At 45.5% G+C, this 13,784-nt stretch overlaps 2 protein-coding genes across 3 annotated transcripts; both read left to right on the top strand.

Annotated features, from left to right (window-relative positions):
- The first annotated feature begins 381 nt into the window (after positions 1-381).
- On the top strand, positions 382-7,681 carry LOC136439751 (uncharacterized). 2 transcript variants are annotated; one of them, XM_066435314.1, is made up of 4 exons: positions 382-806; positions 5,303-5,410; positions 5,596-5,723; positions 6,018-7,681. In XM_066435314.1, the coding sequence occupies exons 1-4, from the start codon at positions 747-749 to the stop codon at positions 6,499-6,501; spliced, it is 780 nt and encodes a 259-aa protein (XP_066291411.1). In that variant the 5' UTR covers positions 382-746; the 3' UTR covers positions 6,502-7,681. The 2 variants fall into 2 exon arrangements, with proteins under 2 accessions (XP_066291411.1, XP_066291412.1); XM_066435315.1 differs by lacking the exon at positions 382-806 and adding an exon at positions 3,265-3,469.
- A 2,610-nt stretch (positions 7,682-10,291) lies between these two features.
- LOC136439732 (espin-like protein) lies at positions 10,292-12,892 on the top strand. The gene has a single exon (XM_066435290.1). The coding sequence runs from the start codon at positions 10,788-10,790 to the stop codon at positions 12,273-12,275; it is 1,488 nt and encodes a 495-aa protein (XP_066291387.1). The 5' UTR covers positions 10,292-10,787; the 3' UTR covers positions 12,276-12,892.
- The last annotated feature ends 892 nt before the right edge of the window (positions 12,893-13,784 follow it).

Raw genomic sequence — 13,784 nt, 5'->3', positions numbered from 1 at the left:
AGACAACACCTGTCTCCAGACAAGGCCGCCCCCTGGGCAGGACCGAAGCGACCAGTTCCGCAGAGATGCCTCCGGGGCTCCGATCACTTTGTCACCTGTCGTCACCAGGACAACACGTTTAACAAACGTGCACGGCCGTGAGTGACTGCCTCGTGTAAAATCACATTCTTCCCCAGACCTTCTTGCCCTGTTTGTTGTTGTTCCATCGGTAGCGAAAGCCTTGCGCAGGAATTCAAAGATCCAGTGACACCTCTTCTTTTCCCAATCATTGTTGTGGCCCCAAGCAATGTGCGCTCTGATTTCAGTATTCAAATCAAGACATATTCCACTGTGTATTGTAATAGCTGTCCTTTTGTTCTAAGTGGTGAGATCCGTGTGATGTACCTGTCATTAAGCGTCAGATGTTCTTGGGCACCAGCCACGCGAAACCTGTTCTGATAGGGCGTTCCAAAAAGTTTAATATTCCACGCATCGCGCAGGACCAATTGCGCAGGACGCACGGGTCTTTTGTGCCGAAGTCACTGATGCGTTTGTTGTTGTTTAGCCTTGTAGAAAATTCCTAGACACCAGGTAACTAGCAGGTAGCACCCACACCGGGATCCGAGGCAGTTACACGCTGGACATACCATCCTTTCTCTCGAGCGCTGCTATGGAGAATAAGTCTACCTGTACGATGTGTTGACAAGATATAGTTTGAGTTGGGAAGTTGTCCTGCAGGTGTGAGCTGTGGTGTTACCGGCGGGACCATGCCTCGGTCAGCCCCACCAGGCGGCAGGACCAGCCACAGCCGGGCTGCAGCATGGGAGGTCAGTATTGGGGCAGTATGGTCAGTATTGGGGCGGTGTGGTCAGTATTGGGGCGGTATGGTCAGTATTGGGGCGGTGTGGTTAGTATTGGGGCGGTGTGGTCAGTATTGGGGCGGTGTGGTCAGTATTGGGGCGGTGTGGTCAGTGGTGGTGTGTATTCTCCAAGCAGAGGTTTTGGTCGGGGGGCTAGGTGTGGCCACAATTCTTAAAGAAGGAAGGGAAACGTTAAACATCACGGCCACTTCTAGCCCTACCGAAACATCTGCTTGGAGAATGAGTGGTGTGGTCAGTGATGGTGTTCGGGTTGCAAGGGCAGAAAATGTGATGATGGTAAAGTACGCAGTATGTACCTGCAGGTAGTCCCTTTCAACGGGTGTTCACGAGCGAGACAAATATAGATGCATAACTGCGTGCTGTTAGGCACGTAACGGAAACAGGTTTATCTGTTACACCAAGGACACTACATGTCCTTGGTGTAACAGATAAACCTGTTTCCGTTACACAAGACGTACTATTATAAAACTATATTTACCATTACGTGAATATCTTCGTGAATATCAATGTGTAACGAGCAACTCTTTTTTCTTGATAACACTGAATCATTCAGCATCTGATACTAGTATGTAAAATCTTAATTATTAGAAGCATCAATCGAAGATTTCTGAAACAAGGCGTACTACATGTTTCAAACTATTTAAGTAATTCTTTAAATATTTCCAATGGTAATTTTGTCAACAACACATTTTTCTTGATTCCACCGATTCATTCAGCATCTAATACCATGTACCAATGTGTACAATGTTAAGACGGCAAATCTAAACTAAAAGAACGACAATCCAAGATTTTTGATGTTTAATAACGTCGACACTTATTGACTATGACTCACGTCCGGAGATTTTATAAAAGTGTGGAAATTAAGACGATTCACTGATAAACTGATAAAATCAAAACAGTACGTACCGCACGCAAATTAAACACTCTTTCTAAATGTTCGCTGGTATACAGAACGGTAGAAAGGAAGTTAGTAAACAACCCTCTGTCGGCAGATTGGTTGCAAAACTTTGTTCTTGAGTCGGAGCGCGAAACTTGCATAGTAGAATAGGAGTTCAGGATAAATTGTATTATGCCATACATTTTCTACCGCTGTATGCAGACATAGGCCCTGTTTACACACGCGTTTTTGAGTCGACTTGGGGTCGACTCAGGACTGTGTCGACTCAGGACTGAGTAAGGAGAGAACCTTGGGACACTCAAATAGTAGGAAAACTCCACTTGAGAAGCCCATAGACAGCCCCAAGTCGACTCCGAAAACTTTTGTGTAAATCGTGGGTAGGGCCGGTCAATTCCCCGGCTAGAAATCCCCCGGTGCGCTAATTAGGGTTCTGCGGGCTGGGGTCTCTGTGCCGCCGAAGGAACTGACTACAAGGTAACTTGCGGCTAAAGGGAACCGGCTAAAAGGCCCGATAAACAGTCTGGAACCCAGGGTAGGGCATACGTGGTCGGATCTTACAAATCGAGATGAACAGTGCGGTGGGTACTAGTATGTACAGGTCGGTTGTATGGCACGTGTGCGACATGGTTCAACTCATGGTATGCACCTCATATGAAGGAAGCGTGACGTACACATTGTGAATACTGTATGGGATATCTATTGCTATAGACTACGTGGAACGGGCGTTCTTTAAAAGTGCTAGCCTCCATAGTAGGATCTCTAGGCCATGGTCTAATGGTTACGGGCTGCACGAACGACCCAGTACAAAAAGAAGTCATCATCAAAAGCAAAAAAAGGCCCAGAGAGCCTGCTATGGAGGCTAAAAAGCGCCTTGTTCTAACTTTTCTAACTGGTACTGCCCTCCAAGTTTAGCTCTTCTGTAGTACTTGCTGACCGCTAATGATATTGATTATCACACAATTCTGATTACTCAGCAAAAAAGGGAGCAAGAGCGGATGGAGGGTTGTCAGAGTATGCCACTGATGTGAGTTACAAGAGAGTTAACATTCTGAACTTGATCTTGGGTGGCTGACTTGCAAATACTCCGACAGTCACGGTGTCTTTGTGTGATACAAGAGGTCATGACCGCAGTGCCATTTTCCACCTTGTCAGGCGGGAACCACAAAAGACTAGATTAAATTCCCTTCTCCTTTTGATCATGGCTTGCTGCCATATCCCTACTGTATATACACCTGTTGTATTTATTCTATAAACTCAAGGCATGTTTCAGTGTCTGAGTTTGTTTAAGTCTGTCATCTTGAGTTGAATTGAAGCACATTGAAACAAGATGTGTCCCCTAAAGGAGGCTTATTTCTTCTGCAAACACGGCAGACTGAAACCATTATATCGCGGGCATGCCAGCCTTAGCGATAAATGCAATAGGGGTCATCTTTCATGTGCACAATACAGCCACCAGAAACCTAATCTTATTTTTCGGGCACAGAAGACGTTCTGACGTAATTGAACAAAACGTAGCCCGATATTCACACCTCGGTCAATTGTGGCATGGTCTCTAGGGGTGTCTTATCGAGTTGACTTACGTTGTGTGAAAACAGGCGGCGCAATTACAACAGCTTTCTTCACCCAGAAAAACTACAATCAGACTAATTTTCGCGACTGTTTCTCATCACCGAGGACGGGGGACCGGTCTGGCAGCCCGTGTGATTGACAGGTGAGAAAACGACAGGTGGGTAAAAACTGGAACGTACCAAAATGGACGGAAAGAGAGGAGGGACAAATAGTTGACCCCTCCCGATGTTTATCACAAAACTTAGACTGGTTTAGGAGCTTCGTAAACCAGGTCTGGTTTGTATGTTTGTGGAATGCCAGTGGCGTTATCATGGGGTTAGGAGTTTTGGTACAGATAATCGGTGTCTTTGCGAACCAGCGGTGTGTAGAGAAGTGAGATAATCGCTCACTTAGAAACAACCCCGCGTTGTTTGTTTTGTTGTTGTCGTACTAAGGTACTGTATTGGACATACACGGGGTGTGTGACCTCATGGCATGTTTATTCTCATAGTGAGATGGACAGAGAGATGCACGCAATCACAAAATCGTTTAGACTACACGTAATAATGTTTGTTAATTCTTACCGATCGGCCGACTGCCATAGATTTAAGCATATACAATACCAACAACCAATGTATCTCTAGTAATATTGCATTGTTTAACACCGTTAAATCATGTGGTACTAGTAGTGATCACGACTAACATTTTATTCAACTTCTTTATCGATAAATTAGGATATAGATATATCAACGAGCACGTTTCTTTTTTAAGAATCAATGCTATAGCTTCTTGGCACGTTTTGGTCATGAACGGTCGTTCGGCTGGTATGTTGTTTGAAACCGAAGCCCTCACCTGTGGTCGGCTCGCTGCGATAACTTTTTTTACTAACATTAGTGAAATTAGAATACGACAAAATATGTCAATTCCTCAGGAAACTGAACTAATCCAACCCAAACCTAACAGATTTTTATGTCACCTCCAAATCGCTGGTAGTCGATATTGATTTATTGAAAATGATACGCACAACAAAAGACTTATACAATATCTTTAAGGTTCTAACTTCGAAGTAACTTCGACGTAAATTCGAAGGTTTCTTCTGTCTAAGCCTACCTACTTAGCACATTGATTTATAAAGACTACATGTATTGCCGAATCTAAAAGACTTCGGATGTTTCGTATTTCTAATAGAATAGCTATACATGACGTCTACGTGATTTTACGATTTTACATGAGTGACTCACATGGCATATCTTTGGACATGGTTTGATTAATCTACATCTAAGGTATTCCCACATGCTTCTTAAGACTTATATAATGAGAAAATGAACGACTAAAGCTCCTTATCATAAATGTGCCCAGAGATAGTGTTCAGAAATATGCAGGTGATAAAGCGGAAAAGATAAAACCATCCGGAGTCCTTAACTCTCCCGCTGAGAGAAATCATAAGTCCACCAAAGCTCCCAGTGTTGTGAGCGAGGTTTCCAGGTCAGAGGATTTCATTTCTGGAGCCTCGGTCTAACAGGTTCTATTCGAGCTTTCCTGTCCGACTGTGTACGTAAACAGGCTTCTTCTAGTACGGATTATACCCTTTTTCTGCTTAGGTCATCCCCGAACGCCTCGAATTGCCGTCCGCTGAATAGATGCTGTGTTGTAGTATGTTTACATACAGCTCAGTTTCCGCGCTGTTCCCGCGCAGGGATATACAATCACTGCGTCATCCGCTTTTGCAGTGTTGATTGTATAGTTACTGCTGTGGATCAACGTAGCAACAAGAAAGATCGCACAACGTGTGAGACTGCTCCTTTTCTGAAGATTACCAGCTGGCTACAAAGGAACGAAAACTGTCAAAATTGTTGATGCAAGAAGACACAGAAAAGATTTGTTATGGCTAACACAAGATGTTGGTGCATCTACACGGTAGAACATTTCAAGAAAATACATCCACGTACTCGTCTGTTCTATATAGAACATAATCATGACGTGTTGTGTTCCACAGGGCTCCGACGATGACATAATTCTGGAGGTTCCGCGGACGCAGTCGGCCATGTCTACGGACGGGCGGACAAACTGGGCACTGCGCAGCAGGAAGTCAGACGCTAACAAGGTAGGTCAACTAGTACTATAGTAGGAAACAGGTGCAGTGTAGGGATAAGATTTTTCATAAAATTACAAAAAATGATGGCAAAACAAAAATAGACTATGTCGCCATATGACACATTAAAATTCAAAATAGACATTAGGTGTTGATATGGTTTGTATACACTTATATCTTTCATTCATGTCGCGTAGGAAATCGAAGAATGGATCTCTGACGTGAAGAGAGAGAAGAGCACGGTCCGGACGTCGGCACAGCCGGCAGAGAACTACACGGAACAGCGGATGTTAGAGTCTAAACTGTACGACTTGTCTAAGGAGAGGTCAGTCTGTGGGCAGGATACTGTTTTTACTACTGAAACTCGTAAATGTAGTACAAGGCTAACCCTTTGTAATAGCCTTCGGCTAGTTAGGTAGCCCTGGCTGTACTTTTTTCACAGCCAAATAAATCAATCAAATCAAATCAACACACATGATATACATTTATTTCGGCAAAGCTTTCGAACGAAGGATATTGCAGCCCGGTACTGGAAAATTTGATACTTCCCTCATGCATTTCTCCGAGTTCATCTGCAGTACGTCCCTTCTGAATGAGCTGTTGTGTCCTATTCCTTCAGGTACAAGTTTCTGTCGCAAGCGAACTACCAGCGGAAAGCCTTCCTAGACAAGCAGCATCGGAAGACTAGCGTCATGAAGGACTTGATGCGTAAGGTGGACAGCAGCACGTCACACCCTCCTCTCCAACGGCAGAACAGCCAACTCAGCAACAACGACGCTGACGTCATGTCGCGTAAGGCCAGCTCCATTGTACCTGCTGCTACCGAGACGACAGCGCCCCCAGCGCTTCCCACGAGAACCTCACGGGAGGACCTGTTGAGCTCTTTGGTGCAGACCACGCAGGCATGGCAGCCCACGGCAGACCGGCGCTTCTCAAAGCTGGCGGACGCTCTGTCTCCTACCTACGAGACGAACAAACAGGTGAACGTCGATCACATTCTGAAGAGATACCCGGACCGGATGTCTGCTGCGGGTTCAACGGCGACACAGTCAACTAGAAGGCCCGTGTTCGGAAGACCGCGCGGACGGAATATGGTCATATGACCTTGACTTTGTATCCGATGGTGGCATGAGGCTTGTTTCACAAGAGATCGAAACAGACTCCCGTACCACATAGTACGATTTTCATCTCTAGACACATTGCTCTTTTACCCCTTATTGGCGAATTTGAGTTGCAATATGCCTGTGGAAAAGCCATTGTGGTATCTTTTGTGGGTAATTTTTTTCTTTGGTTAAATGATAGGATGAATTTTTTAGCGTCCTGCTGGTCAGACAAGGCCTGAAGGAAAAGGGGATTGGTGAATAAAGGGTTAGATCTTGTTGATAGGCACCACCTAGCGAATCATGTCAGAACGACAAGGCCTGTGGCAAGGCGCGCACAATGTTGATTATTTCGTAGTTACATATCAAGTGGTGAGAAAAGTGTGAGTTAAACTGTAGTTTTCTACGTTGAATAGCGTGCGCTATGTTTTCATATTCTCATAAAGCCTAGGTAAGCAAAAGACGTTTTACGTTAAGCCATACACTGTTTTAAAATGTCGTTATAACGTGAATGACTAGAATAGGTGGGAAAGGTCCAGATGTAAATGCTCGGTGGATACTTTGCCGTTTTCTAAGAAATTGGACCGTCCGGATCCATCCCATTTTTTCAGAAGTTACAGTGGAGTTTCCCCCTAGCCGTGTATTGCATGGTTAGTTAGCTGGTTAGTTAGATATGTTGATATCTTAACAGATGTTATCATCAATTTTATCATCTATTATCATCATGATTTGATAGATGTTGATATGAATAGATACATGTTTTTCCATGATGGAAATAACACCGTCCATTGAATACTATGGTTGTGATCTTGATATTTTCCTAGAAAAAGGACCGTCAATTGTTTCTTGTATTGACGTCGCTAAGCCGGTGTTTTTGCTTCGTTAGATATCAGAGTATTATTATACCGTCCATAGCATGTATTATTGTAGGTTGCTAGGAATGTCATATGACCGTTTATTTTGCAACACATTCCAGTAAAATACCAGTCGAAATCGTGCTTATGTCATAAAGACCTTTACTTGTGGAACGACTGCTTACTATAAAATGTACTGTAAGCCTAAGACTGAACCCGTCCATGACATATTGACAAGATCAAAAAGCCGTCCTTTGAACTTATACATATGCAGCTTTATGTACGCTTACAAATGTTGGAAACAGAAATAAACCCGTCCTTTAATCTTATCGGTCCGAGTTTCTGTTTGATTATTCCAAACATATGACATATATAACTCACCCGTAGCCTCATAAGATGCTCTGGATGCCTTTAATGGTCATGTTGCATTTGTTCATCATCTTGTTCGCCTGATGCAAGAGTCACAGAGGATCATCCTCAGTACATTACACGGATTACAACCTCCATTAAGGTCCCTTTAAACGTAAGGCGTCAGGCCAACACACTAAGCCTATAAGATACCGTCTATAGATGACTGGTGCTTAGCATGCCACAGCAGACAAAACAAAACAGGGGTAAACAAAAACACAGTCGAGTGGAGCTCGAGGGGGCTGAGTGCTAATTACTTTTCTAAACCACATGTGTGTGTGAATGTGTGTGTGTGTGTGTGTGTGTGTGTGTGTGTGTGTGTGAATGTGTGTGTACTACGGTGTGTAACTATTTGTCACCATATGTGTGTGTGTCACTGTATGTGTGTTTGTATTTGTGTGTGTTTGTGTGTGTATGTATGTGTGTCTGTGTGCGTGAGCGCGCATATGGTGACATAATGTCAAACTGCCGTCCTGCTCGTTCAGCTTGCCTGTCGGACTGGATAGTGTTTTCCTGTTACCAAGGATACGATAAGTATTGGAACAGATAAGATTTGAGCAAGAATTCCATATGGATCTCCTAGGAAATGTACGCAGAATATATGCATTTAGAGCAACGAATCATCATAGAAACCTTGTACAATGTACACGTCTTCGGACAGACCTGTTAGACAATAGATTTACCACAAAAAGGCCTTGACGTGAGCATAGCAACCGCAAAGGAACGGCCGGGAGGTCTCCGATATCAAAGGTCTAACTAACGTGTCGTTAAGTGTCCTTATAGTTTTACGGTTCCGGCAAACGATCATCAAATATTTGCGGGCACATGTCAGGGTTTGCCACGACAGCGGGTCTCTATTGAAACAGCCTCCCAACAAACAACGCATGATTAGATTTTAATGATGGAGGGTTTACTGCATATTGGAACACTGACGTAAGTTTAACGTAGAGGGAAAGACCAGAGAGAAGCTAACCTGGTCACTAGTCTCTACGGGTCGTCTTAGGGGTGCTTTACCGGCCCAGTCTGCTATGCATTGGCCCGTTTCCGTCATCCTATCTTCTTAGCTGGTCGATTTATCGCCTCCCCTAAGCGAACGAATTAAGCCAAGCCCTTAAAACCAACCACCGAGCACGCAAATCTGCCTGGGCGGGAGGGCATCATTCTCAGCGCCGTCGAGATACCGGGGAACTCCCGGTGGCGTGGTTACCAGATTAGACAGAAGGCCGTGAGGTGTGTTTAAATGAGTTGCACGGGCAGCTTTCGAGTTTTGCAATAATCAAGAAATTTGATTAGAAAAAGAAACCGAACGATAGACAAAATCTTAAAACGTCGAGCTGAAAAAAGAATTGAAAGCAGAAACGAAGCTATTTTTCACTTGAGCACGTTAAATCAAGGACACTGTCTTTTTCCGATATATATAATGCGACCCTTCAAAAATCTAATGTGGCTGGTCCCTCCGAACTGTTGACAAACCCTGTATCATAAGTGCCGACCGGTCATGACACTGTTGAGAGTTCGGAACTGTCGTCCGGGAGACGGGCGGTGCAGTGATTCACGTCTCCTACTGCACACTAGCCGAGCGTGACTTCCGGGGCACTTCGTGATACTGTAACTTCTTTTCATGAAAAAGAAAGACAAAAAACCTATAAAGGACAGCGTTGTTAATGTACAGGAAACAAGTACTGAGTAAGAAATAACAGTCAATGACAGACATGCAGGACGAAATTTCCTATTCTTACTATTTCGGGATGGTGCAGAGTCTGCAGACCCTACGACAAACGCAGTGCTAGAGCCTGCTATGGTAGCCATGCTATAGTGAAACTCGGCAGCGGCCTAACAGTAACAGTGGGCTTGTGGCTGTCATACCTCAAAGCTATGTCACTGCGATGCCATTCGATCAGCACTTATAACAGGAATGTACCCGGAGGATTAACAGATGACGTGAGAACATTGCCATGACTTCCATAACCAACAAGAATGTACCCAATTTATCGGCGGAATAAACCAATATAGGGTTGGTTTTCCCTTCCCCCGGTCATGAAAATCCATTTTAACAGGGTTGTCTACTGCCTGGCTACAAATTCACCCCTACAGAAGTAATTGGGACATTCCTGACATCGCAAAGGCAACGATGTTTACAACTTTGTCGCGCAGGAAAACATCGGCTAAACGTGTTGCCAAGTGTTGCAGAAACAGCGCGAGCCGCCATACAGGTTCTCAACCGTCCACCAAAGTACAAAGCACGCCACACAAAAGCTGCGGTATAAATTTTTCATCGCGTGGTCTTAAACTGTGGGGACGCTGTTTGGAAAATACAAGACCCATCCAACATCGTGACAAGCCCTTTTCATATTCCGATATCGACTGGTGAGGCATAGAGGAGAACAATCGCCGCTTTCTTTCGTGCCTGTCAAATTTAATTGTGTCCGCTTATGAATAGATGGGAGGAGGTTACTCATCCTGTCAACCTTAACTACAGTATGATTATACCGATATGTCGTGACATTTTTATCTCCGGTAATGGAACTTAAGGCAGGAAATTATTGACAACTTAACGAGAGACTTGCATGGACTAGACAATCGTTCATGGTGGTTGGTGACGGTTTATACACGGGCCGACTGTTGGACATAAACGCTGATATGGGCGACGTTGGATACGGCACGGAGTAAACGCTCTTATCAACACGGACTTTTCAAATCGCCAATAGGAGCGAGTAAAGTTAATTTTGTTAATTCTATAGGGTATCCGTGAAGTATTTGCCAGCCAGTGACACCTGCTTTTATAGTTGTGAAGTCTGCGTTAATCTACTCTCGCCAGTTCGACATTCTGCAAACAATGTGCCCGATTGGACGAAACAAAGAACTGCTATCAGAAGGCCGAGCTTGGCACACAAAGCGAGCTCTACTTCACAATAGGCGCTGTACTGACGGCATACAATCCCGTTAGTAACACAGAAACGGCGACAGGAGCAGCATCGCGGGGTGCATGTCTTAGTTAAGGTCCGGGGTTCTCGGTAAGACCTAGCCATGACGCGAAGGAAGAGGCTTCCCGACGAGAAGGCCTCGCGGCTACACCAGGCGGTGGTGGAGGGTAAACTGGAGGAGGTACGGGACCTGTTAAACCTGACGGACGCTAACGTGCGGGATCATCACGGCAGGACCCCGTTGATGACGGCTTGCTTCGCCAGGGACGAACACCTCAGAGATAAGATGTTCCGACACCTGTTCTACCGGGGAGCCGACCTGCGTGCCCGGGACCCGTGCGGCAGGACCGTGTTCGCCTTCGCATGCTCCTACGGACTCAACCAACAAGTCAAATGGCTGCTCAACCACAAGAACGTGGACTTGTTACAGAAGGACAGGGAAGGGAGGACTCCCCTGCATCACGCCGTGCTCTCAGGGGACCCGTCAGTCGTTCGGACGGTGGCCAGAGCCACTGTGGACCGACAGCTGAGCGTCGACATCCCGGACAACAACAGCACGACCCCGTACGTGCAGGCGAAGATCAGGGGACAGGACGACATCGCGCAGATTCTTCTAACGGAAGCGAGAGCAAACCCCTGTACGTTTAACACACGGAAATACTTCTCTGTGAATGGACAAGTGATACGGGAAGAGCTACATGTACCTATTTCAGATGAAGACACCGCAGAGGAGAAAAAGACAGGCAAGAAAAATCTGACTGCTGTCCTAACAGTGACCCTTCCGCCGATTCGTGTTCAGTATTCCAAGTCTTACAAAGGGCCAGAGAAGCCGACAACAACAGAAACTACGGCTCAGAACACGAATCCGGAACCACGGCTGACTCTACCAAAGTTCAAGATGACGGCCCCACCAGGGGTCTCCGGGTCCCAGGTGGGCAGTGTGTTAAGCGTACGTTCTTCTGTGTACAACTCCACCGCGGATTCCGCCCTTTTGGTGTTGAAAGGGCAACATGCTCAACGGTATCTCGGCAAGCGGTCCTCCTACCCAACAATACCCACACTCATGGCCCTGAAGTCGGCTCACCACAGCGCTGCATTCAGAGTCACGGCTCAGAAGAAGCCCGACACGCCGCCCCCTACACCGCCTCCGGAGCCGAGGAAGAAGAAGATGAGCGCCGCAGGGCTGCTGAACATCGCCGTGAAGAAACGACGGGCGAGCAGAGCTGAAAACCTTCGCCCCAAATCGGGTCTCGGCGGAGGAAAGTGGAAAAATCTGGTGTCCGCCACTCAGGACTTCAAGGAAGAAGTTGAGCAGGCACCGGTAAATGCGAGGCTACGGAAAAGAAGCGTCCCGGCCATCTCGGCAAACGATTTAGCCAACTTATCCAAACGAGAACAGCAGCCGAAGAAAAAGCTAAACGTGACTTCAGTGCTGGCACTCAGATCAAGTAGTCTGACGGACGAACATACCTCCTCTGTACTTGACTCACTACCCGAGGTGGACGAAAAGCATAAAGTAGAATCAACTACTGAGACGACATTCATCAAACAAGACCTCCTGCCTGAAATTGTCGTGGAGGGGGGCAGCTGAGAACAATGATCATTGAAAATACACTCCCAAGGAAGTGAACAGCTATAAAATTTATCACGTTGTTTGGTGGCGTTTATCGGCAATACCTGTGAGATTTATTACACTTCTAGATGTTTTATATCTCATTTAGGGTGACTCAATCTACCCTGAGAACACTACAACAGAGTGGACATGTTGACTGTTGCCAGGAGGCGGGGCGGGGACTTTGAACCCTTTTCACACCGTCAGCAGTTAATCACCCAGCAATATTGACTACAGGTGGGGGTCAAGTGTTAACATTATATATGACCACTTATTATAGGTTACTAACTGATATTTTTCTACCACTTGATCCAAATTATGATTTATATTTTATTGATTGATGAATTTATGAAGAAGGGACTGGTGTCGTTTATGTACAGATTATAACTATATTCTTGTATGAAATAAGGAGATAGCAACACATACAATTGAAAGACACAGTAAGGCCTAGGGGGTTATCTTACAGAAAGTCAACATCCAAAAAACTCTAAGCAATGCTAACATGTCGTTAGAAAGCTTAACGGCGAGAGAGCATATTGGAATACAGATGGTGAAATTCTGCATATTGCAGACAATAAAGCATTTAAAACTGCCAATCCCTCGTGTTCTTGTCAGTGTTGTGTGTGCACGGGCACGTGAAAATTTATATGAGTATAAACTAACGGGATGTAAAAAGCTGAAAGAACAGGCGGTACTTCGGAACAATTTACGGCCGTCTGCAATTCATCAATAAATTGTAATAACCCTTCACCTCGATCCCTGCCACCCCACATCTGCACGCGGCGCATGAAGGATGGGAAAGTAGAAATCTAGCCTCCTCAGCAGGCTCTACGAGTCAGGCTTTTTCATCATCATCATCCGTCGACCCTGGGGAACGGGATGAATAGCCTCAATTTTCCAGGCTCCAAAGGTCGCTAGAAAAATAGCAGACATTGGCCAAATAGACGTATGACATGCCAGAGGAGTTATTGGCTGGACAGGGAGTTTGAGAGGTAGCTGGCTATTTCTACTATTTTTCCAGTGACCCGTGGAGCCTGGTAGAGGCTATAGGCTAGTAGTACTTGACCTCAGATACCCTGCATGTGTTGTTTACGGTTGGAGGCACGGACGTGTGTGAGTACCAGTCTGACCCGTGTCATTAGACATCACAGACACAATCTGACACGTCAGTGTAACAGTATACACCTTCAACTTGAACTTAACCGTGACTCCGATCAATCTCAGGGAACCACACAAACGGTGGAATTCTATTAGACCCTTCTCTTCACGCTGAATAACCTTTAAGACATCCGGTTGGCATGGTGTCTTGGCATGCGTGGTTTTAGTATGTGCACAAGGTGAACTTGACAAGGACACGGACCCCGCCATGTCCCATGAAACGTGTCTGATTTATCGCACAATGGTGAGGCTACGCTTGCCAGGTCTTCTCACGTTCTCTGTAAAGTAAGCGTGACGTTGGCATGCCACCTTGGCTTCAGGGCTACTATT

The sequence above is a fragment of the Branchiostoma lanceolatum genome, chromosome 8 (genome assembly GCF_035083965.1).
Source record: "Branchiostoma lanceolatum isolate klBraLanc5 chromosome 8, klBraLanc5.hap2, whole genome shotgun sequence".
NCBI lineage: Eukaryota > Metazoa > Chordata > Leptocardii > Amphioxiformes > Branchiostomatidae > Branchiostoma > Branchiostoma lanceolatum.
The sequence above is the reverse complement of the archived record's forward strand: the minus strand, read 5'-3'. Positions and strand labels throughout refer to the sequence as shown.